This window comes from Podarcis gaigeae, assembly GCF_964106915.1.
Source record: "Podarcis gaigeae genome assembly, chromosome: 1".
In the NCBI taxonomy this organism is placed as follows: domain Eukaryota; kingdom Metazoa; phylum Chordata; class Lepidosauria; order Squamata; family Lacertidae; genus Podarcis; species Podarcis gaigeae.
This window is the reverse complement of record NC_139678.1, coordinates 120,903,721-120,930,277: the sequence shown is the minus strand read 5'-3', so window position 1 is coordinate 120,930,277 and position 26,557 is coordinate 120,903,721. Positions and strand designations below refer to the sequence as shown.

At 42.1% G+C, this 26,557-nt stretch overlaps 1 protein-coding gene across 7 annotated transcripts in view; it reads right to left on the bottom strand.

The window, feature by feature from the left end:
- The window catches only part of HECW2 (HECT, C2 and WW domain containing E3 ubiquitin protein ligase 2), a 179,211-nt gene that overhangs the window by 74,312 nt on the left and 78,342 nt on the right, over positions 1 to 26,557 (bottom strand). For 5 of the 7 annotated variants that reach the window (XM_083703869.1, XM_083703870.1, XM_083703865.1 and 2 more), the window contains 6 exons: positions 19,902 to 20,009; positions 11,344 to 11,438; positions 9,892 to 9,964; positions 6,627 to 6,796; positions 5,970 to 6,112; positions 1,332 to 1,432 (listed from right to left, as the gene is read on the bottom strand). In XM_083703869.1, the coding sequence (XP_083559995.1) occupies positions 1,332 to 1,432; positions 5,970 to 6,112; positions 6,627 to 6,796; positions 9,892 to 9,964; positions 11,344 to 11,438; positions 19,902 to 20,009 (690 nt within the window). Of the gene's footprint in view, positions 1 to 1,331; positions 1,433 to 5,969; positions 6,113 to 6,626; positions 6,797 to 9,891; positions 9,965 to 11,343; positions 11,439 to 19,901; positions 20,010 to 22,832; positions 22,940 to 26,557 lie in introns of those variants that run through there. The other 2 variants (XM_083703867.1, XM_083703868.1) reach the window with 2 other exon arrangements.

The following is a 26,557-nucleotide window of genomic DNA, read 5'->3' as shown; positions in this document are numbered from 1 at the left end:
AAGTCACAGTGGGGCAGCTAGGGAACCAGGTGGGGCAGATAGCTACACAGAGAGTATATACAGACTCACTGCAGCTTTCTTCCGCAGGATCATTTTAAAAATTGGTGATGTTGTGCGGGGGTGGGGTGGGGGAAGGACAACTAATCTTCTGAAATATACCATCATGAAAATTCCTGCAATGCTGTCAGTTCTTTCAAAACAAGTTCTGGAGCGTGTATGGTGCTCAAGAAAAGACACTTAACCGCTTTTCTGACTTGCATGCTCTTGTACATGAACTTAGGCTTAGCACGTAACCACACATTGACATATAGCAATGTGGGTGTGAGCTTTTTACAAAACGGTAATATAAACACTGCCTGATTTATATAAAAAAAGCAGGAAAGCCAGAAGCACATTCTGTACCACGTGCTTCTAAAATAGATAAAAGGTTTCATATCAGCTCGAGCTTTCAATTTTATTGCAACATAAAATGAACAGCCTGTGAATATAGCATTAGATCCACATTCCCTAAATAAATAGAAAGAAAACTTTAAAAACATTAATTTATAGATTCATACAGCACCATTGAAGTACTCTACAGAATATGTTTTATATGAAAGGGCCCTGCTCCAAAAAATTAGCAGTCTATGTTTCACTCTATTTTCCCCCACCTGAGAATGTTAGATTTGGGAGTATTATGTACTTAAAATGGGAGCTAAGAGGCGACGCCAGTAGCTTTTCTTAACAAAAATCAAAGCTTGCTAGATACGTAGAGCTATCTAGGCATACTAGAGCGCAACAGCAATTGTTAAGGAAGTGAGGAAATGGTCAGACAAGGATTACTCTCAGAAATGAACAGTAAAATAAAGTAATGTAATAAAGCTAGGCACATAAGTTATATAAATGTAAATAAATAGGGTATCTTATCAACATGGCTGTAATCAGATACAAGAGATTATAAAATGGAAGGTGTAGCCCTGCATTTGTCTGTGTACAGCCTTGGTGGGCAATAATTTGGAAGGATCTGGTTAGGAGGAGTGTAAAGGCATAATTTTGCTATTTAGTGGAAAGGGGTGGAGTGATTAACAAGATACAGACTGGGAGAGTGGGGCGAATTGAGATTCTTTAAGATGCATCGGTTTCAATTTCTATCCTCCTCCTCCCCACCTCTCTTTTGTTTCCGTCTGGCTATTTGGTTTTGTGGATAGTGACACACCTTTTACATACGGCTGTGGTTACACTGAGTTATAGTGCACTATAAATCAAAATACGGCTCAAGACAGGTAACCGGCTGAACATGAAACACCTTCCACCCAACAGCAAATGTGCACGTTTTTGTTGCAAACTCTCACCTTCATGGATCGAAGATGTAATCTCTACCTTGAACTGAAGATAGCCGCTTACATGGTCAGCTGGAAGCCTTCTGCCAAGGTTGTAGCTGAGAATTTGGTCTCTGCGAAGGAGAAGAAATATATGAGGTCTCTCTTGTGCTTTGTGTAACTTTCAAAGTGCTTTCAACCACACCTGAACCAAAACAAAAAACAAAAACCAGGGGAGACAGTTCCACAAATGTTACCACTGAAAGTATCACCGCCATTTTTTGTTTGTTTGTTTCTTCAGTGGTAGAGAAAAAGTCCAGAACTATTTTCAGGAGAGATGGGCCAGTCTTCCTTGTCTGACTCTGCTCCAGAAGAGGGCAATGAAACTATTGCAAACAACCTGATCCAGCTAAGGAGAACTTTACAGTGGTACCGCGGGTTAAGTACTTAATTCGTTCCGGAGGTCCGTTCTTAACCTGAAACTGTTCTTAACCTGAAGCACCACTTTAGTTAATGGGGCCTCCTGCTGCCGCCGCACCGCCGGAGCACGATTTCTGTTCTCATCCTGAAGCAAAGCTCTTAACCCGAGGTACTATATCTGGGTTAGCGGAGTCTGTAACCTGAAGCGTATGTAACCTGAAGCGTATGTAACCCGAGGTACCACTGTATATGGAAGCAGGCTACCAAATATTTATCAATAGATTTGTTAGCACTACAACCCCTTAAATCTTCTCCAGTTTGGTTCAAAATCTGAGCCAAAGAAGAATTCTTGCCTCCCCCACTTGCTTCTGCTGCCCTCTTCTGTCTCCAAAAGCCATTTCCCACAATACCCACCCTCAAGCATACTTCCTTCTTTCTTTTGCACAAGCCCTTGGGAGAACTTTATCTCTATTCTCTCTGTGTGCTTTCAGTGCCTTGTCCACCATAGCATATGAGTGAAAGTAAGGGAGTTTCGGCAGTGAGAGGGATAAAGTGGATGGCTTTCAGAAATGGCAGTCCCGTTAACCGGGTCGGGAAAACTACCCAATACGTTCTGATTTAAGGGAGGAGAGAGAGAGACGGGGTAATTTCTGAGTTAATCCAAGGTGAGCTCCTGGGAGCTGTCTCACATCTCTCCTCATCACTTGCAAATCAGGATCCACACTGTGAATTCGATGCGCATCCAGATGTGGATGTTGCAGTTCTGCAGGACGTTGCTCTCAGTGGGATGCACCCCTGGATGTCAAAAAGGATGTGGCATCTAGATGTGCAACCCATTGCAAGCAATGCTGTGCAGACAGACAACATCCACATGAAGACCTGCACTTGTATGCACACACCTTAGTTACAGTGTAGATCCTACATGCAAATCCCCGTCACTGGACCAGAGACTTTTTGTGCTAAAATGGAGGTTTTACAACCTCGCAGTACACTATGGCAGGACAAGGAGTATAAGCCTGGTTACCTCATCAATAGACTGACACACTCCCTCTTTTCCCTCAATTTAGAGTTTTGGTAGTATGAGGGCCACTAACTGGCTACGTGGAACTGTTTTATCACCACAGCAGCTATTTAATTCCTTTGCTGATTGAAATCACATAAGCAACGGAAAAATAAAACTTTGTTTAAAGGAAAAATGCCAAAGAAGAAACAGTCGGGAGAAGAAGGAAGCTAGAGTGGACAAACATGTAAACAGTAAGAATAAGGGTGATCATTTCAGGCCACCCAAAAGCCACGATCTATTGCTATTTTGTTGATGTTTTAAATTACATTTTACAGATATTAATTGGTGTATCTTATTGCATTTGATGCTGTAAGCTGCCTTTATGCATTTTATGAAAATGTGGATCATAAATATTCAAACAAACGACTATTTTTTTGTGCAAAAATAAATGTTCACCCCTGAAAATTTGGCACAATGCTAGTTTTACTTTCCTGTGTTCTTAAGAACATACTGAAGTAGTTACAGCAAACACACACACACACACACACACACACACACACACACACACAGTATAGCCATGACTGACAGATAATGGAAATAATTATAAATGAATCTACTGTGTTTCCTTTAACTGTCAAATATTCTTCAAATTCAAAAAAAAGTGCATAATTCAGCATTACAAAATATTAAGTGGAAATATTCTGCCCCCTGGTGGCTTAAACAAATGTATTTATATTCTCTCTTCAGCTGAACACTACAATAAGAATAGTGAACTACTACAAGAGATGGGAAATGAACATGTGAGCAATTAAGCAATATCTCAAAACTTGCCTAGAATAGTAATGATGATATTCTAGTACCCAGCAGTGTGCAAATTTATTTAAAACACCTCTATCAGACTAGCATATCAGAATTATTGAATTTCAGATTGGAATCAGATTACTATATCAAACAAAAAAGCAACATAGTACTCAAAATTATTTGAATACTTAAAAAAAAATGCCAGCATTTCTTAAGAAAATAACATTTTGTTCTTGAGACTATGACCCATGTTCAAAGAACCTTGAATGTTTTAGAACACTAAAAAGCAACTAATTGGCCCAATGGGATTCTCCTATTGGGGGGGGGGGCGCCAAGCTCAGCCAAAATAACCTGATCTAATCTTGTCAAATCTGCAATGTATTTTTTCTTACCTGCATCAACACCACCTTGGAAAAAGCTGACAACTGTTTTCAAACTGAATTTGTCTTTCTCCATTTATGCAACGTGTTATTTTGGTGGGGAAATCTGCGAAAAAGGAGGCCATTTGTTTACAAGCTGATTTTATCCTTGATAGTCATGCAAGAAGCATGACAACACTGTGCTGAACTAGAAACTTCACAGAATTGAGGACAGGCAGTTGTTGTTGTTGTTGTTTTAATCTATACTATCACCCAGATTGGGTGCCTTTTACAGTCAACTGAAAATGTTCCATGGACTTCAGAATGTTCCGAGTTCTACAGGAGGAGTGTTTAAAATAAAGTATTCCCAGTAGGAATATTCTACATCCAGCTGAAGCTAAGAACAAGAGACCTTTAGTTTCAACTGATCTGAAATGTGTGCTTATTTGGCCCCATCTACCAGCAACTTCTCCTTCATAGGTCTCAATAAAAGCTACAGTTACACAAGTCATGGATAAAATTGATGGAGTAATGAATCTACTGGACACAGTCCATCAACTGCTTAAGACGCCCTGGGAGTACTGAATGTATTCCCAGATGCAACTGCCTCCATCGAGCATGCTGAAGCAGCAAACCCCCACGCTCACAAGCCATATGGGGAATGTACATTGATGAATATTGCGTTTTTGAAACACTAAAGCACGAAGTGTGTAGCCAGCATAGTGATGGCAACAAGAGGCAAAAAACCACTGTGCTAGATGTACCTCTGTGAGATCCTTCCTCTGTTAGTGCTGCAGTTACTAGGCAAGGTGTGGAAGCCCTCCGTGGACTTAAGAATTTCAAGTTGCATTGGGACTAAGGTGTTTCACACATCTGAAGGCTGTTAAGTGTCATTTGTCAAAATGCTTTGGGCATTTTATTTCATGTTCTATATTTCATGGGCTCTTATTAAACACTATGCCTTGTTTCCTCTTAATTGCTCTTTTCCTATATGATTATATATCTTAGGGTTGTCATATTTCAAAAAGTGAAAACCAGGACACTGAAGTGTCAGTTTGCATTTTTTAGTTCAGAAAGTATTGATGTAGTAGTAGTAGCAGTAATAATAATAATAATAATAATAACAATAATAATAATAATAATAATAATTTATTTGTACCCCGCCCATCTGACTGGGTTTCCCCAGCCACTCTGGGCGGCTTCCAACAGAGATTAAAAATACATTAAAACATCAATCATTAAAAACTTCCCTAACTATATGGATCAATATTTAGCAGAATTCCATGTTGAGCTTTTCTTGTGTGCCAAATCTCACTTCCGACATGGGCTACATCCAGATTTTCCTGGACATTTCAGCAGTTTTACACCCTGACACTGTTTATGAGGACCAAATACTGGCTATGTCTGGGAAATCTGGGAAAGCAACTGCAGCATACACTCATCCCCAACCTGTTATTCAACATTTATAGCACATCATCACTGTAGGTTGAAAATTTGACATTAGGTAAGATATATTCTTGTGCAACTCTTCATAGAATCATAGAATCATAAGCAAGTGAACCTTACACATTTAATAGAATAGTCACCGTAGACTATAACATAAATGTGACAAAAGGTTCATTAACGTTTAGAGACAGCATGGGATGCATTAAAATATTAGTGCTGTCCTAATCTTCAATGAAATTAGTTGCATCTTTCTAATTAATAAGAAGATAGTCTGAAGTGTTTGAATGGTATGAAAAAATATATAAATGTTCTGAATAAATTTGCACACCACTGTATGAACCTGTTCTCCCACAACTCAACATATTTTGACACACAAAAAGTATTCAAAGTAGTTATAAGCAAATGATAAATAGAAAGAGTGAAATAGCTTTTACAAGAGAAAAACTTTTACTGATAGAAAGAGCAAAAACTTTTGAATTCCTAGAATACTTTGAGGCAAGATTTAAATCAAACAGTAAGTTTACAAAAATGCTTGGCTTCCTGGTAATTGAAATTTAAATTATTTATATTTTGTTAGGGAAAGGCAAACTTCCTTTTCCTCTTGGCTGATTTAAAATGAACAATGAAAGTGTATTTGTTTACCCTATTGCATGCCTTTCCAATAGTCTCTGGACTGGTATAGTAAGCTTCCCAAGAAAACGCTTGATGATCGGCCGACTCTTCGCAAATTTATCTTTGATTTCAATTTCCAAGACGTCTGTTAGAAGTGCTACGAAAGAATATTTCTGGAAATAAGAAAACAAACATATATTTCATATCACAATCAACATCAAATATAGCAACTCTTGATTTGCTCAGCAACACCGGAGTTCAGGGGTACAAAACAGTCCCCCAAAATATTTGGCAGGAAAACCACAGAATATATCTTAGCCAAACATGCAAGCAGCCTCATGAACTACCATTGTTAGATCTTTTGTCACCAAGAAGAACATAGGGCACAAGGAAACAGCACGTAATGCAAAGGAATAAGAGAGTTTTGTTCTAAGAAAAGATAATCCAATTAGCCTACTTTTCATATGAACGGGAAGTCTGAATCTATATTCCTGGATAAAGCAGAATGCAGTTGGGAAGGCTCCAGTGGACTAGTGACAGAACAGATTTTTGTTCCCCAGACAATACTGGAGGGCAGACATGCACTTAGAATTTAAGAAACAGGGTGTAGGAACTCTTGTCAGCAATAACCCAAAGAAAGAATTTCTACCAGAGATACTGAGAGGTTCCTTGAAAGCCATTGATTACCTCTCTGTGCCAAACAGGATTGGTTGTGTTACTGATGATAGTAGACCGTCTTTCCTGGCCATGGTGAGCAAATGTAGGAAATGTGCTCTTTTTTCCAGGCTGAATGGACATCTTTAAGTAAGGATCAGGATTGAAGAACATTCCTTTCTTAAGTCCAACTGCCCTAATGTCTTTAAAACACAGAAAAGGAAAAACAGAAAACATGGCGCCAATTATTTTTCACCAAATGCCTTTACTTTGTTATCCAGCTTTTCACCAAGTGTTCTGACAGCGTAGGACAGATTGACAGATAGGCAGGCTTCAACATGGCTTCAATATTTATTGTTGGAAAAGTACACATACAAAACAAAACATCAATTCTACAGCATGCAGACATTATCTTGCATCAGTTATTCTATATTCAGTCAGAAGAGCACAATTTGGCTTTTGAGGGTGGCAAATAATATTTATAAAGAACAGAGACATTTAACACCACATATGACTTCCAAAAGAAGTATGTCAACTGTAATGGAGAAGCACCCTAAAACATGAAGTTCAGTTTCTTTCACATGTATCATCTGCTAACTTCTTCAAAAAACAAAAGCAAACTCCAATTGTACTGCTGTGTTAGATTTTTAATACTGTGTCGATATGGTTGTACATTTTGTCCATCGTTTCTTAATTTGGTATACCCATCTCAATTTTTAAAAATAAACATTTTAATGGTAGTTTGTAGCCATAAAAATGACTAAGAACACACAGGAAGTTCAAATGGGTGGGTTATCCACAGTTAAAACACAACTGAAATTTTTAAATGTCAATTCCTTTATGGGAATGACATAGCTGTGCTGTCTCATAGCTGTGCTATCATGTTGTTTGTTCAGATGTTAGGTAGTTGGTAGAATAGATTGTTATGTACATAGTAAGCTGTGTTATACCAAGTCAGATCATTGTCCATCTAACTCCATATTGTCTACACTGACTGCCTGTGGCTTTTGGAATGAATCTGAGACTTGCTTTCATGCAAAACATGTGCTTTACCAGATAGTTATGGCTCCGCCTCTTGTTCAGTGTATTAATCTGCACAGTGTTGATGTGCTGGTTAAGACATGGATTTATTTGCATATTGCTGGAGGTAGCTAATGCTATTTATCTAGAAAAAGAGGTGCCAGAACTCACCATGAACGAGGGCCTCCCTCATTCTCTTATAATGACAATGGTGCCCACCTGAGAGGTGCCAGAACTGAGTTCCAGTGAAAAAAAGCCCTGGAGATAGCCAAATTAGTGGGTGGGATAATTATACCAACTTCCTGGCTAGAGGCAAAAGAATTCTATTTATGCAACTAGGCTTAACATAGCTACCTCTCATGAAACACATAACCGTTGCTTATTTTATTCTACTTTCTTAAAAAAAAAAAAATGGTGTGCTAATAATAGAGGAAACATTAATTCCCAGCAAAGAGACAAAAGGTGTTAGCAATGGAAATTCAGGGGAAGATCAAGACATTCTAGAAACCTGTGTAAAATATGCGACGGGGTAAATGTGCTAGTGTTTGATCTGGGGTTTTATCAGCAGTGAGCAAATGTTAAAATAGCAACAGTGATAAATGTGCGTATAAACAAGAGAGAGCAAGAGAGCGCGATATGGGAAGCAAAAGCCCCAAAATACAAAATTCTGCACTTCTCCAGGTTGTCCTTCAACACATATAAGTAGAAAAGTCATGTTAATGGACAGATTTCAGAGTTCAGCTACAGCAATGTCTGCAGTTTAGAAACACCACAGAAATAAAGCACTTCAAAAGACCCCCGTTTCTGAACTCTTTTCTGTACAAAAACAAAAGCACTCCATGAAATAAATCCATTCTGCTAACTGCTCTTCAAGTTCTGATAAGGTCTGCGCCATTGCTTTTAATTTTGATATCTTTATACTGAGTAACATACTTCAGCAGAAGAACCATTTTTGGAACAAGGAGGTTAATCTGTCCAGGGAGCTGAAAAAGTGTCAGCAGCGTAGCTGAACATTCTGGCTCACCATCTCTGGGTGCCTGTCAAATGTCCCCTCCACCCTCTAAGATAGCTGTTTCACCTGTCAGCTCACATATAATATCAGATAGATACAGAACAAGACTCCTGACCTTGCAGAGCACGTTCCTTGCATAAAGGAAGGATCCGAAGTGAATATGCAGCCACAGGAACACTAACCAACTCTCAGAGGTGAATCAGTGCGGCTGTACATGCAAAATTGGGCTCTGTGTCAGGTCCAGAGGGAGCGGCAGGTAAGAGAAAAATCCCTTTGTCTCATCTCACATGCAGGTCCTCAGTGATGCTTAGACTGGGAGCCAGAAGGGCTTGCCACAGTTTCCATTTCTTCACTGCTAAAGGTAAAGGTAAAGGGACCCCTGACCATTAGGTCCAGTCGTGGCCGACTCTGGGGTTGCGGCACTCATCTTGCCCTATAGGCCGAGGGAGCTGCCATACAGCTTCCAAGTCATGTGGCCAGCATGACTAAGCCGCTTTTGGCGAACCAGAGCAGCGCATGGAAACGCCGTTTTACCTTCCTGCCAGAGCGGTACCTATTTATCTACTTGCACTTTGACGTGCTTTCGAACTGCTAGCTTGGCAGGAGCAGGGACCGAGTAACAGGAACTCACCCCATCACGGGGATTTGAACCGCCGACCTTCTGATCGGCAAGTCCTAGGCTCTGTGGTTTAACCCAAAGCGCCACCCGCGTCCCTTTCTTCACTGCTAGCTGGAGCAAAAAATGTCCTTGCCTGAATGAAGGTGGACAACACAACACTGGATGCCTATAACCAGGACTTTCTTTTCTAGAAAAAGAGGTGCCTGGAACTTGCTGAGCTTTTTTTTTTGTTGTTCAGCTTTTTCTGGGGCAGAGCACCAGCCCAAAGTTCCACCCATTCACCCTGCCGTCGAGGGGTGGGGGGCACTTGCGCCCCCGACATCTGCACCACCACAATCGCCTTGCCACCCGCAGCCCCGAGCGCCATGCCACCAAACACCTCTGTCGTGCAGCCCTGAGTTCCGTGCAGGGGGATGGCAGCACAACACTACAGAGATGCTGGAATGCAACAAAGAGGTGCCAGAACTCAGTTCTGGTGAGTTCTGGCTGGGAAAAAAGCCCTTACTATAACCACACACACACACACACATTATATCCTTCCCCCAAAGTTTACAGAATGAGCAACATTTCCTAAAACACAAGTTCACAATACCTTGATTTAAAGTGTAAAAAAAAAAAAGGAAAACAGAATTTAAAAGTATTCTTACCTGAGAGTGTAAAGCTAACTAATTTTCGGGAGTGCTGGCTTGCCGAACCACCTTCAGTGCCCTCTGCCCCCATCTGAAAAGAGGGGGAAATTAATGTGGTCACTTCTGAATGTGAAAGTAGTATGTAAATTAGAGAAAGAATCTATAACAAGGGAACAGAATTATGACAGACCGCCCACTGCTGTTTTTCTAGAAAAAGGGGTGCCAGAACTCACCACAAACACCTTCCTCGTTCTCTTAGAATGGCAATGGCACTCACCTGAGCCACTTTGAGCGAGTGTTTTACCCGGAAAGGCAGTATAAAAATACTGAGTTAAATTAAATAAAAATCATTGTAAGCAACAAATTGCATATTCCTGACAGGGTTATTTCTATGACAAATAGGCTTATAGAGAGATAAGCTCCCACAGCCTTCTTAAGTGTTTATTTTTTTATCATGTGTGTGAGAGAGATGGAGAAGAGAGGCAGTTTACACAACATGGAAAAGCAAGCTTGTTCAGCCCTCAACACTGAGGTCCAGCTCCGAGGGCCTTCCGGCCGTTCCCTCCCTGCGAAAAGTGAGGTTACAGGGAATTAGGCAGAGGTCCTTCTCGATAGTGGTGCCCGCCCTGTGGAACACCCTCTCACCAGATGTCAAGGAAATAAACAACTATCTGACTTTTAGAAGACATCTGAAGACAGCCCTGTTTAGGGAAGTTTTTAATGTTTGATCTTTTATCGCCTTATTATTATTACTGTATTAATATTAATATTTTGTTGGGAGTCACCCAGAGTGGCTGGGGAAACCCAGCCAGATGGGCTGGGTATAAATAATAAATTATCATCATCATCAGCTGCGGCCTACTGGAATTGCATGAATGTTTTCCTTGCTGGTCTTTTTTTACTCCGGCACTGAGCTAAGCCAAGGCCTGCCCTAGTGTGTTGTCTGAACCCAGGATTGTGGTTGAGCTGTCTCCTTAAAACCACACGTTGCAGCCAAGGTTTGTTCTTGGGTAGTTTGGCTTACCATGGCATGTAGCAATGGGGGGAGAGAGGAAGAGAGAAATATGGTTGTAATTTGCTGTAGCCTACTCAACAAAGAACAAAGCATCTCTCTGTGGAACACACCAGCCAGTGACCATACTGAATATTTATGGGCAATAGTAGAGTTGGCATGCATTAAGTCAGAGAACAGGACCACAAGGGTAGCTCATTCAACATGCAGAATTAAAACAAAGTGATAAAATCCTGGACACACTGAAGTCTGTGCCACCAGCTTCAGTTGACGATGTGATAAGTGAAATTAACTTCAGTGACAATGGAAGGATTTCACTCATCACATCTTCCCATTGACATCCTCACTAGATCAGATAACTTACTGGAAAATATCAGATGCCAACCTAAATTAGCAAGTTTAATGTTAGCGTTAAAACAGATTGGCTCGGTGTCAAGCAATGAATAAAAGATACTCACCATCACAGCAGGGTTTTTCACAGTGATACATGGAGTTGTTGCTCGCAGGGCTCCGCTTATACCATGGTAGTATTTAAAGCAGATCTTTATTTCAGCTGGGGGGGGGGGGAAATAATGGAAGGGTGGTGTAAGAGTATGCAGAACTCATGAAAGATTCGCATTACTGATGTCAATGGAACAGCTGCTTGGGAACACAGGGCTTGCAATGCAACAACTTGCAACCATTTGAGAAAGATAATACCTGTTACTCTATTAAAAGATCCTCTTAAAGACTTGTGACAATTAGCATACTGCTGCTAGGGAGACCCCTGGTATATTCCTTATTTTTTTCTTTCTTTCTCGTAGGTGGTTTGCAAGCACCCTTACCTGTAACCCTACTATTCACAGGAGCCAACTCCTATTTGAGGGGGCAGCCCCTACAAGTCGATGGGTATTGCCCTTGAAATGGTGTGCATGCACGCACTGTGTCATGTGATCAATTATGTGGGGCGGGGCTTAACTGCCCTCCCCCCAATATTTTATTCAAGTTGGCACCCCTCCTACTATTATACATCCCAAGCCCAGTATCCTCAACTGCAACAGCTTTATTACCCCTGTACTGATCAGGAAACAATATGTCGTGATTTCAAAGTCCAGCAGGAACCAAGACATGAAGGAGGAAGAGATTGAGAAAGCATTGGGCCCAAGCCAAACAATCAGGAACCTTCCAAGGCTGAGACTTTCAAGCCTGCAGAGCCTGTGTCTCTCAGGTCCAGTTCCACTGAGGCGTCAGCCTCTTCCCTGAGCCACCTCAGCAACATAGGCGTTATGCCTGGCATAAGACAAGTAGTGGAATGCTCTGGGTCAGAGAGATGCCCTTTAAGGCTTTGAGCTCCTCAGCAAGGAAACAGAGCCACACGAGGGTAGTTAATGCCCATGGGGCACAAAACTAAGATGGATTCATGTTAGAACAAGTTGTCTGCCCCACTGGGCTCTGTCTGGGATCCTGAATGACTTATCCACAGCTGTCTTCACTTGCAGGCTCTTGATAGTCCAGACTGAATCCTGCCTGTACAATAAAAATTTCAGAATGGAGTTCTTCCTAGGCCAAAAGATACTTTCCCCCCCTTTAAATTTCTATGGATCTAGTGTTCAGAAGTGGAATTCTAGAATCTAGAGCAGGCTTCCTCAAACTCGGCCCTCCAGATGTTTTGAGACTACAATTCCTATCATCCCTGACCACTGGTCCTGCTAGCTAGGCAACATGGGAGCTGTAGGCCAAAAACATCTGGAGGGCCGAGTTTGAGGAAGCCTGGTCTAGAGCATGGGGTTGTTGTTGTTTTTTTAAAAAAACCAAACCATATTTGGCAGATTGGGCTACATTGTCCTGACTTCCACAACTGCTGCATGAAACACAAGGCCCATTGCAGTTTCTGCAAGGATGCTATCAGCTCCAGTTCCAAGCTATATTTGAGTTGAGTGGCACAGAGCTATTATTGAAGGGGGGGGGGGAGCAAACAAGAGGAGCAACAAAAGCATGGCTCACTGAAATGTACTCAGGCCACAAACAACCAACCTCCTCCTCCATAAATATAAAAACACACACAAAGGCAGCAGAGGACCCGAAAGGCTCAGAGCCAAGATAAGGTGCCAATAAACAACACTGAGCTGCACCCTAGAAAAATAACCAAAGCTCATTCCTGCAAGGCTAAACTTTCACTATCTATCTAGTTAGGTCTTACAATAAGTTTTTATCAGATAGAAGCCAGAGCCTTTGCAGTTTTTATTGATTCACAACTTGTAATCAAAACACAGGGACATAGAAATGTTGAAGTATGTGCTCTGGATTTATAGGTCTGATAAAGTCGGAGCCAAAACATTAATTCAAGATCCCAGCCCCAAACAAAACATGGTGTGTGTTCTTTCCATTTTCAAAAGATAGAAGATGTTGTTGTATATTTACTATGACTGTGTCCCAAGAATTAATTAAGAGGAATATAAAAACCATAAACGACAGAGCTGTCATTGTGTTTCAACATCTGCTTAGCTGAAATGGCTGAAGCTTTGAATCTGACAACTTTAGGCTACAGCAGCAATGAATCATTTGGCTTCTAAAGTGAAAAAAAAAGGAACCAAATGTACTCATATGTTTTATATGAGTACATTAAACAATGTGGGAAGTTTTAGGTCACTGTAAATCATGGCCAGTAGCTGTAAAACAAAGATGTAGCATGACAGACCAGGTGAAAAACCATTAGAACTACCATAAACTACAGAGTTAATGTGGAAAGCCTTCTAAAACAAATGATCACAAGACAATGGGTGGTATTCAGTGCTGCAGAAGCAGAAAATCAGAAGGAAAGGTCAAGTATGTGGCACAGGGGAACTCACGCAAGTTGCCCTAGCCCAATTTTTGGTGATTCTCCCTTTGCATTGACGTTTCCCACCTCACCTTCCAGCCTTTTTCAAAGGATCCCCTAATACTCAGGAGAGATTTTTTGTGAAGTCAGAGTAGCATCATGTCTCTCTGGTTAAAAACTCCAGTCTCATCCAACCACGGCAATTCTATGTACGGGCTTAGCTAGCTCCTCTGCTCAGTATACTTGCACCAGCATGCAGCAAATGAAGGTCCCTGGAAAAAGTTCGTCACTACAGCTGATGTGGCTGCAGAGGAGGAAATGTCTGGGCCATACAGCATGGTCCCAATGTCTTCTGCAGGTACATCAGGTGCACGGCTGGCATACTTCAGATGATGGTGACATCACATAGGAGCATAGGGGCGGGAAGCTATGCTCAACGTTCCACGCATGCTGCCGCCACCATGGGCATCCTGCCTGCAGTAGCGTGGCAGGGGGGGAGAAGAACCAACTGAGGGAAGTTTGCCTGGGGCCTCCACAAAACCTAGAAATGGCCCTGTGTGCAGCTCCATGAATACACAAATGGATAATAAACTCAGGCAACTTCATACTCTTCAGAGTCAATGGGACACATTAAACAGCCCAGGCCACCAGTTTTAACTGAGAATTTTTGTTAATCGCTTTGATGTATTCCATTGGAGTTTATAGCTGCTTTGACAGTAGGTTAGGGTGTTTGCATTTATTTAAGGTTTCTTCACCTCTCCATGTGAAAGTCCATGCACAATATTTAATGTGACAATTTGCAGCCACCCCTCGTATTTCCTTTTACTGAGGATCAGAGAAAATGTACTTAAAGCTTCTCTGCAAATGGTTCCATTTCCAGCAGCGCTTCAATGATTGAGCAAACCAATTGGGGAAAGTAATCACATAAATGGTCTCTGCATGAAACAATTAATGAGCATTGATCACATAAGCAGCAAGAAGAGCTCTGGAGACACCAAATATCTTCGTTAATTGTTTTTTTAAAAAAATGATATTCCAGAAATCTTCCATTCATTTTCGATGTCTTCTATATTTTATGATATATGTATAGCTAAAGCCATGGTTTTCCCAGTAGTGATGTATGGAAGTGAGAGCTGCACCATAAAGAAGGCTGATCGCTGGAGAATTGATGCTTTTGAATTGTGGTACTGGAGGAGACTCTTGAGAGTCCCATGGACTGCAAGAAGATCAAACCTATCCATTCTGAAGGAAATCAGCCCTGAGTGCTCACTGGAAGGACAGATCCTGAAGCTGAGGCGCCAATACTTTGGCCATCTTGTGAGAAGAGAAGACTCCCTGGAAAAGACTCTGATGTTGGGAAAGATTGAGGGCACAAGGAGAAGGGGATGACAGAAGACGAGATGGTTGGACAGTGTTCTCAAAGCTACTAACAGGAGTTTGACTAAACTGGGGGAGGCAGTGGAAGACAGGAGTGCCTGGCGTGCTCTGGTCCATGGGGTCACGAAGAGTCGGACATGACTAAACGACTAAACAACAACAAAAATCTCTTTATTCTACCAGGAGATACTGGTGCATCCCTCTGTGGGGATTTTTGAGGAATCAGTATTAAGTAAGGCTGTTGTAAACACTGGGAATAATATATATATATATATTATAAGATTCCCAGAAAGCCAGTCTATTTACTGAAAGTCCAGCTGCTTTAGTGCCATTTTTGTGTTTGTGTGCTTTCAAATAGGTCTTCTTCTTGTCTTCACTCATTTGCCCCCCCCCCCATGTTAAAAAGGGGATGCTTTCTACAGATGGCTGAGCTTATTAATGAAAAGCAACCCTTGTCCCACTTCCACCACCCTCTGTTATTCATTGCTTTGTATATGATTTAAAATGCCTCAAAATGGCTTAAAGGTAAAGGACCCCTGACAGTTAAGTCCAGTCGCGTACAACTCTGGGGTTCCGGCGTTCATCTCACTTTACTGGCCGCAGTTTTTCCAGGTCATGTGGCCAGCATGACTAAGCCGCTTCTGGCGAACCAGAGCAGCACACGGAAACGCCGTTTACCTTCCTGCTGGAGTGGTACCTATTTATCTACTTGCTCTTTGGCATGCTTTCGAACTGCTAGGTTGGCAGGAGCAGGGACTGAGCAACGGGAGCTCACCCCGTCGCGGGGATTCGAACCGCTGACCTTCCGATCAGCAAGCCCTAGGCTCAGTGGTTTAGACCACAGCGCCACCCATAAATGACTTACAGCTCTGTAAAATTACACACAGGTAATAATCAGGTGACAACAAAGGGAACCAAAATGCAATAAACAACATTCTATTTATCAAGACAGTGCAGACTTAAGAGCACAGAACTTGAGCCAAGACCCCCTGCTTGGATACGGAAACGCTTGGGAAGGGCTGACCCAGCAACCCACTACCCTCTTCAGTTTGATTCACTTACTGCAAACAGAAGCTAGGAAGCAAAAAGACTCTGCAGATCGAAAGTGTGACAGAAAAAAAGCAACAGTAATCTGAAAGAGCAATTTGCCACCGCTTGTGTATGATGGGAGGTGGCAGTCTCCCCAGTCTTCTCCTTCCCCGTCCTCTCCCCACCCCACCCCGCTCTCCTCTGCTAAATTACCATAGCTAAAAAGAATGTGACATTTGATGCACCTTTTCACTCTCCGCTCAAATGGGAAGAGTGACACTTCCCAGCACTTCTTATGGCATTAGTGTTGGAAGTACAAAGTCAGTCGCCTTTTCAGCAGGTGACAGCCTGAGGGCGCCAGCTCATCACAACATTGATCAGAACATTGTATTTGGCAGCTGCACCATTCTTTATTCCTTTAACCTCCCCTTCATGTCCTCTCCTGAGTAACTCCCTCTGTATGTGCAGCAGATTCACATGTTTGTATTCTGCCTGCCTTTGGATTCTAGGTTGCAGAGAACCACTCCCTTCCCAAACACACTTAAATATTTACGATAATGGTAATAATATTCTTATTATTAATTTTCAAGAAGCTAGGAGGGAATTTTGATGGGGGGTTTATCTTGCGACGCTTCTTCTTGCATGCCCTGGCTTATCAAAGAAACGTAGCAGGGGAAAAATACCAAACTGTTTCCTTCCTAAGCTTGCATCAATTTTCTGTAATTTAGGGCAGACTATAGCTGAGCGGTGAGGGATGCGGGTGGCGCTGTGGATTAAACGTGCAGGTAGATAAATAGGTACCGCTCTGGCGGGAAGGTAAACGGCGTTTCCGTGTGCTGCTCTGGTTCGCCAGAAGCGGCTTAGTCATGCTGGCCACATGACCCGGAAGCTGTACGCCGGCTCCCTCGGCCAATAAAGCGAGATGAGCCCCGCAACCCCAGAGTCGGTCACGACTGGACCTAATGGTCAGGGGTCCCTTTACCTTTTATAGCTGAGCGGCAGAGTTTTCAGCTTCACAAACAAGCTTCACAAACAATCGCAAAGCATCTCCAGGTATGGCTGGGAAGGAATCCTGCCTAAAATCCTGATGAGCAGCTGCCAGAGAATGTAAACAAATACTGAACTACATGGACCTCAGTATAAGGCAGCATCCCATGTTCCCGTGAGTGGAGCATTGGATGTAACTTATTTGTGACAGGATAAGGATGAAAAGAGTAGGCAGAGGAACTGAATTTTGCAGAGATGCCACGAGGGTGCCCTTGCGGGGCAAGACCTTAAATACACTATTTTGCTTTTAGTAAACAGGCTGTGAATTAAGCCTAGGGGCTTCTCTGAAGTGACTCCTTCTCTGTGGAATGCTTTCCCCAGGGAAGTTCGCCTGCCGCCTTCATTATATACCTTTAGGACGCGGGTGGCACTGTGGTCTAAACCACTGAGCCTCTTGGGCTTGCCAAGCAGAACTTCGGCAGTTCGAATCCCCGCGACGGGGTGAGGTCCTGTTGCTCTGTCCCAGCTCCTTCCAAGCTAGCAATTCAAAAGCACCCCAGTGAAAGTAGATAAATAGGTTTTGCTGCGGCAGGAAGGTAAATGGTGTTTCTGTGCACTCTGGTTTCCGTCAGAGTTCTCTTGGCCTGAAAAGTGAGATGAGTGCCACAACCCCATAAATGCCTTTGATTGGACTTAACCATCCTGGTGTCCTTTACCACTTTCTTCTTCTTCTTCTTCTTCTTCTTCTTCTTCTTCTTCTTCTTCTTCTTCTCAGGCAGAAACGTTCCTTTTTAAGCAGGCCTTTGGTTGATATGATTAACATCCTATGCCCTTTTAAAATGTGGGGTGGGGGGGTTATTGGGTTGTTGCTTTTATTTTGATTATATATTATATATTTTGATTTTGTTCTGTGAACCACCCTGAGATCTCTGGGTATAGGGCGGTATATAAATTCAATAAATGATGATAATAATAATAATAATAATAATAATAATAATAATAATAAGCAGCCAAGAGTTAGTGTCACTCTAGCAGCCTGGGCTCTGGCCCAGGTGAGCTGCTATCTCTTGCTGCTTTTGCCGCTCTTAGTACCAGCTCAGGTTTGCCACCTATGCCTTAAAGGCTACAGTAAGTAGCTACTATTCACATTCCTAACAAGTGCGTGTAAAAACATACCGTATTTTTTGCTCTATAAGACTCACTTTTTCCCTCCTAAAAAGTAAGGGGAAATGTGTGTGCGTCTTATGGAGCGAATGCAGGCTGCACAGCTATCCCAGAAGCCAGAACAGCAAGAGGGATCGCTGCTTTCACTGTGGAGCGATCCCTCTTGCTGTTCTGGCTTCTGAGATTCAGAATATTTTTTTTCTCGTTTTCCTCCTCCAAAAACTAGGTGCGTCTTGTGGTCTGGTGCGTCTTATAGAGCGAAAAATACGGTATTTGGGAGAGCAGAGCCTGTGAAAACTCCGCTTTAAGCCAACCTCATCTTCATTGTTCATCCTCAACCTTTCCCTTCAGTATTTTGAATGAAAGGAGGAAGAAACAATCAGAATATAATTTTGCCTTATCTGATAAGGGTGCAGATCCTTGTTTTTAAGTCTGGACCAGGTTGCCTTTTTTTGTTCCCTTCCTGCCAGAGAAATCCATGATTCTACATCATGAGGGGATTTTGAGTGATGGATACTTTTAAATCAGCTAATACCCCACCACCCAAAAGAAAGGGGGTGGGAGCAACATTCATTACTTGAAAACAAATTAATTTCTGAAGTTTCCGAAATCTTTGGTGTGATACAAAATTTGGTTTTTCTATATATTACTGCCTGTCTCGGAGCTTGTCTCTGCCGTCATCTACAGACTTTCAGGTAAATTGTTTTATTTGTCCCCCAAATGATCAAAAACAGAACTGAAGAACACAGTTTTCCACGTGGGAGGAAAAATTAATTACAACAGTCAGCTGCTTTGTATAAACTGGGTGGATGACTAAGTTTGATTTAGCCATTTGCCTTTCAGATTTGGCTTTCATCTCTCTAGCTTTTCAAGTCCAGGATATATATCTTCCGCTAACACCCCTTATGAGGTTCAGAAGTGCCTAAGCTCATCTAACCCTTTTATGTTTCTTCCCAAATTGGAGGCCCCAAATTGCAGAGATTTCAACTTGATGATCATGTGAGATTTGAGCTGATGGTCGTATGAAAAAGAGGACAGACCAAAATGAGTCACTGAATCACAATTGTGCAGCTCCATTTCCTGTACTATTTTAATAAAACTAGCACTTAATCCTGGGCCGCACTGAGCCAGAGGACTGCACTACTTTATTTCTAAAATTTAGCTTTTTTACATAAAAAAGTTATTTGCTCTGGTTATTCCCTTATTCACTTGCTCAGTTTTAACATGTGCCATGACACAAGTTACATAAAAAGATGAGCAACAGAAGAAATTATCAAGACATTTTCCTAACAGCTGAAATTGCTCATGTAATTTATGTTTCAATTACAGCCCTTCTCTTTACAAACCAGCATAAATTCCTGACACACTGTTTATTCTCATCTTATGTTGCGCAATCCACCTAACATGTTATACTGGCTGCAGAATGAGCACATTTTATTCTGCCAACAAGGAACTGATAACTCATTTACTGCTGATTTTGAACGAGTTCTTGCTATGGCTGCCATCTCTCTCGCAATAGGATTCAAAGAGAGTTTTCCCACCCCCCTTTTCTATAACAAAACACTACATGGCATACCAATGCTGGCAAAGCATTTCTGAAAAACGTCACCTCAAGAAGGCACGTTATTCATATGCACGTTCTCTATCACCCGTGTAACTTACGTTCCATGAAATAGGGGCCAGGTTCAATTCGCCATACAATTTGTCCTTTCTGCGTTCCGGTCACACCACGATTCTTGGAGTCCCAGAAGTTTGCTGGTGAATTCTCATCTGGAAGATGAAAGAAAAAGCATGTCATAACCCAACCAGCTATCAGGGAAGGCTGGCAAGCAGTTTATTTTTAAGAGCGAACCTTTGTACAGGGATGCTTGTCTAATGAAAATTCCCAAAAAAGATTTTTTTAAAAAAATATTTCTGTGCCTGTGTTTTTTTACACATGTATTCTGCATACATTATGCAGAAAATTGTAAGATAAAAGATTGATCACAGAAATGATGTTTCTTCCTTATAAAACAAAATAAGAAAAGCTGACAACTAATACATGACAACTGAACTAAGGTTACCAGACATCCCCATTTCCCGGGAACAGCCCCGGATTTACAAATCAGTCCCCATACAAAATCAATTGAAGTTGAAAAGTGTCCCCAGATTTATTGAAAAAAATCTGGTAACAACGGCAGCAAGAATATTATTGGCACAAAAATGGAAACAAGAAGAATTACAGACAAAAGAAGAGTGGCAAATGAAATTAATGGACTATGCAGAATTAGATAAAATGACAGAAAGGATTCAAATCCTGCGGGACCAGAGATTCTTGGAGGACTGGAGTAAATATCTGAATTATTTGAAAAGCAATTGTAATAAACAGATTGCTAAAAGTTTTGTAAGGAGGACTATGCGAAATATTGCAGAGAAGACTATGAAGAGAGTTATTAGTTAAGGACAATTAAAAGTAATAGAGAAATTAAGAAATGTAGACTAAGTGATAAAGACTGAAAAATCTTCAGATGCGGTTGGTGGAAGTCTAAAACATTGTATAAGATAAGAAAATATGTTAAAGGATTGTTGGAAATGAGATGTTAAAAATTAATGTATATGAAATGTTATATATGATATATGATATGTTAAATATATATATATATGAAAGAAAAAATCTGGCAACCTTAAACTGAACCATTCTTTCACATTCAATCATATTAAGTCTTTGTGCAGATACTAAGTTGTCCAGAAAAATGATCCTTGGGGGAAATGTCTTTTCTACAGGTTTCCCCTCGGGAGGCCAAAAACTGAGAGGTGGGAAGAGAAGGGCAAGCAAGTAAATGAGCAGGAAGTCAAAATACCTCCCCACATGGCTAAGTGGGTAAAGTGATTCCCCCTCCACAGGAAGTCCATATCTTGCTGGGATTCTTCTGTGAATTCTTATGAAGTTTCGAGTCAAGAAAGCTTCAATTCAGAAAAGGCTCCTCCAATCAGTGGAGTTGCACCCTTCGTGGGCGACCAGGGTGTGTACATGCGCCCCAGGCAGGACCAGGGGCTGGGCACGGAAGGTAAATAAAACCCACAGCACCAGCCAAACTTTACCACTGCATCCCCCCCCCCAATGCTGCCATTTAGCAAGGGGGCTGAAGGCACAATGGCAAGACCCCTGGTGGCAAGCAAGGTGGGGGTTACTGAGAGGGGATGCCTGGCTCGCACCCCCTCAAAATCATGCTCCTGGGGCTACACACACACACACCTGGCTCTCCCCACACTACACTCCTGCCTCCAATACTCAGAAATCAGCAGCATAAGCAGTGCACAGGGAAGGTACACACACATTTTTAAGGAGATGTAAAATTAGGAGAAACCTGTAAGCAAAATGCAGAGGTGAAAACATCAGACCAGAGAGGCATGAACTCAGTCCGCCAGGTAAAACCATCCAACAGAAGAAACTGTTATAAGTTCCAAGGCGTCATAAATAAAATGAACATACACAAGTGAATAAATATAACCTCTTCCAGTAGACTGGCTGAGTTCTTATCACTTGTTAAATTCTGTAAATAAATTAACTTCTCGCCAACCCCTTACAAAATAAAAACAGGTCTGGCTAAAGGTAGAGCAGACCTGTCAAAAGAGCATCTTCTGTGTATGAATAGGGATAGGTCTGACAATGGATTCAAGACCCAAGGTATTTACCATTCCTAAAGAATGGCCCAGACTAACCAGGAAAAGGCAAGCGAGCAAGCATTACCAGGTATCTTGACGGACAGGAGGCAAGTCATATTCTTGAATTTCTACTGTAGACCACTTCTTTTCTGTTACATTTGATTTGGGGTGGTCTTTGGCTAAGGGGCTGGAAAATTTCTGAAGTCTTTAAAAATTGTTACACACCTTTGTTCTGGTTCCGCCTCACCTCCTTGCAAAGGGGGGGACAGAGACTGTTGCAACAGAAAGGTGTGTGGGGGGGAGAGATCTCCCGTGCTTTCTTCAATTTGTTCCTGCTTGCACTTATTGCTCTCTGACTGATCGTGAACTTGGGGGTAACTGGGTCCCTTGATGGGGAGCTGGGCTGTAAAAGCTAACCCCAAATTTTCTTTTGGCAAAATGATCACCATAATAAAATAGCAACAAAGCAGTTGTTAAGCAACCCATTTACCCTTGGATAACTGTTTGTGGGCTTCAAATTGTAATGCCAAACTTAAATTTAGGCCGTGTGCTATGAAGACTCCTAACCGGACCAGTTTGCTTCATGTACGCAAATCACTGGATCCGTGCGATATCACCTTTCCGTGAAGCGGGAAGAAGCCCTTCTTCGAGTACAAACAGATTTCTGCCGCCTCGTGTCATCAGAGGCTGCAAACTTCAGCTGAGACCGTTCTCTCCATTTTCTTCTGAGCAGCTGAAATTGTAAACTGGGATCTGAACTTGAAGCTTGCGTCAGCTATATATACACATAAAACACTTAAAGGGTCAAACACTGCCAAAGGTCAGTAGTTTAGCAAGCAGTGTTCTTGCCTTACAGTCACAAAACCAAACGTTCTGGCAGGAACCTTCATTTATTAGCAAATCACTCATGATGGGAACAGCCACAGAGGCCAGAGAAGGGCAAGTTACCAGCATGACGTGTCCTGCTGCACCCAAGGAGGAAGCGATATTCATGAGTTCTTCACATCATACTCATTTTGCTACTGCCATCTGGGAAAGGTTTCCTAAAAGCAATTCCCATTTCAAGAGTCATTTAGAGGTAAGGATAAAGCAGCAACAAATCCACAATATTCTAATTATAATGATCAGGGAGGGCAAGAGAATACTCAAACCTGCTACCTAAAACTCAACCAAATAATCTAATCTGGAAAGCCTGCTTATTTTAAGTGTTGATATTTGGCTCACCATATGAACACTGTGGTCAAGGCAATTTTGTACCATTCAGTTAGTGCACAGGGCAGATCAAACAATTCCTTCTTTGCTAGGTGGTCTGTGGCCTGTCACTTAACCATTCCTGTGATGAAACAGAGCTGTTAATGCATGAAGGCAAATGTCATATCATGGAAGTCCAATACCACTGTCTTCCGCGCCAGGCATTTCAACCCAGGACACTAAAAAAACCTGCTTTGAGCTTTTCTCAGCTGTTTGCACAGATGGAGAATGATATTAATGTGGGCCAGAAAGCAGATTTTCATTCCCTAGTAAGCCATTTTAAATCTAAATGTACAATTCTAGCCAGAGTTAAGTTTTGCACTGGAACTACAAATACCGTTTTTGCGGCAAGGGCAAAGAACACTTAAATGCTGGACACAGCGAATTTGAAAAAAAAAATATGTACAACTGCTGATGCCAAAACAGCTTGCTGCCTGAGGCAAAGATCAGAATGGGACCCACACACCACACTATGTGTGCAGAGGCTTACCAATCTTAGTTCAACACTAGTGATGGGAAAGCACATGGGAGCATCAGGCTAACTTGCAGAGCACAGGACTGACACAGCCTCGCCCTCCCAACATCTCACTGCTATTGGTCATCCTTCAGCACCCTCTTGCTGCACTCTGCCTAATGATAGGACCAGTTTTGGGTTGGGTACATGCAGATTGTTTTTGTGAGGGTGCTTCCAGACAGTCAGCGTTTTGCGGGAGGGATTCAACCACATACTAGAACTTTTGGACTGCACATTTAAAGCTCTCTGTCATTCTAGCACACGGGTAGGCAAACTAAGGCCCAGTGCCCAGGTCTGGCCCAATCGCCTTCTAAATCTGGCCCATGGATGGTCCAGGAATCAGCGTGTTTATACATGAGTAGAATGTGTCCTTTTATTTAAAATGCATCACTGGGTTATTTGTGGCGCCTGCCTGGTGGTTTTTTACATGAGTAGAATGTGTCCTTGTATTAAGGTAAAGGTAAAGGGACCCCTGACCATTAGGTCCAGTCGTGACCGACTCTGGGGTTGCGGTGCTCATCTCACATTATTGGCCAAGGGAGCCGGCGTAGCTTCCGCGTCATGTGGCCAGAATGACTAAGCCGCTTCTGGTGAACCAGAGCAGTGCACGGAAACGCCATTTACCTTCCCGCCGGAGCGGTACCTATTTATCTACTTGCACTTTGACGTGCTTTCGAACTGCTAGGTTGGCAGGAGCAGGGACCGAGCAACAGGAGCTCACCCCATCACAGGGATTTGAACCGCGACCTTCTGACTGGCAAGTCCTAGGCTCTGTGGTTTATCCCACAGCGCCATCTGCGTCCCTGTCCTTGTATTATCTCTGGGTAATTTGTGGGCCATAGGAATTCATTCCCCCCAAAAAATATAGTCCAGCCCCCGACAAGGTCTGAGGGACAGTGGACCAGCCCCCTGCTGAAAAAGTCCATGGAAGCGGGGGGGGGGGAGATACGGAGTTATAGCAGTTTGGAAAGCGTAAGGGCTAACAACAAGATGTGCAAACACCATCAAGCAAACCAGGATGACTACCAGATGAATAACCGCCCCATAAACAAACCTGATTGAATGCTCAATGAAGAATGGAAATCCCATAAGCTTTGTGCAAGCAAATCAGGATGAATGCTGAATTAAAAAGGTCTGGATGAGTAGAGTTCCCTTGCAACCTTTTGGCTTTAGTAAACAGAGACTTTTCAAGTGAAATCTGTTTTCTAGCCTCAGACCAGGCTTGCTGTATCAGTAGCTAAATCTGATTTCCCTGCACAGTCAACACCTCCATTGCTAATAGGATTGGTGATATGTGAATGTTTTTTGACTGCTGGAAAGGCATATATTGGACAGCACACTGACAAAGAACAATTTCCTTCCAATAATACACTTTCCATTAGTGAGAAGCTGAATTCTTTCTTTCCCCCTTTTCAAGTTTTACAACTTCTTTGCAGAACGAATGGCTTTCCGCAGGACAACAGAACCACTCCAACCACCCTTTAAATGGTTGCAGAAACAATGCCATCTCCTTTCCTGGCAGCAGTAGCCAATCACACAAACAGATATTAATTTAATGTAAGAACCTAAGAGAAAACCAATGAGCAACCACCTTTAAAACAATAAATAAGGGGAGATGCTCCAACCATTGCAACATAATTCCCACTCTCCTCCTTTTCAGCTATCTTTCTTTGGCGATCACTTGTAGCTGAGTAAGATTGTTTTCCATAAACACGGTTTTAACAGTGAGTCCATAAGTCACTGGGGAGGCCAATTCTGGATCCACACATCCTTCCACAGTGGGGACATTGGTTTCCAGGCAGGAGCTGATCACAGTGTGGATTTGCCAAGCGTGCCTTCCTCCTAGCACGTTTCTCCCTTGCATCCTGAGTTCGAGTGCCTTCAAAGACCATGACACCTTTGGTAAAGGCTGTTCTCCAACTGGAGTGCTCACAGGCCAGTGTTTCCCAGTTGTCAGTGTTAATACTACTTTTTTTAAGATTTGCCTTGAGACAGTCTTTAAACCTCTTTTGCTGACCACCAGCATTATGCTTTCCATTTTTAAGTTTGGAATAGAGTACCGAGGTGACCCTTCCTGAATCCCAAAATGGTTTTTGGCCTTCTAGGGGGACAGTGGACATAATTTTCACCACTTGACAGCTTCAAGAAAAATGCAGAGAGCAAAACCAACCCCTGTATATGGCGTTTATTGACCTGACTAAGGCTTTCAACACTGTAAATCGCAATGCCCTGTGGATTGTCCTTCTGAAAATTGGCTGCCCAGATAAATTTGCAAACATTTTCTGCTATATAGACAACTGGTGTGCTAAATGCACAAGACCAATGAGTAAGAAATCAAAGCGCTTTGGGAAAGAAGTGCTCCAATTCTCTGTACTATACACCGCACTGAAATCTTCCCTAAAGCAGAAATTATCACCATCCTGTCACAATCACCCAACCCGATAATACACGCACAAAATGAAACTAAACTATATCTGGTATTTTATATTTGCATTAATTCATATCACAGTGCTAAATTAACGTTAAAAGGGATTTTTAAAAAAATGTTATCACATTGCCATATACTGTGTTAAATCTGATTCATGGTTATTTTTCATATTTGGGCTGTGTGTGTGTGTGTGTGTGTGTGTGTGTGTGTGTTATTCATCTGGCTTGTCAGTGCTGTAAACTGTCATTGACGTTTCACAATTTAGGTAATCCATTTAGGTAATCAACCCCAAATCAGTTTAAATATGAGCTCCTGAAAGGAGTGTTAGTTTGGATCTGTACCCTCTGCTCCTATAAGTGATTTATGGGGGAGGGGGTAACGGAAACAAATAAATAAGCTTTTGAATCAGTCACCCCAAAAAAACCCAATTGTTAGGTATGAATGAGTAATCAGGATAGAAACCCTGGGGTAATAGCTGTG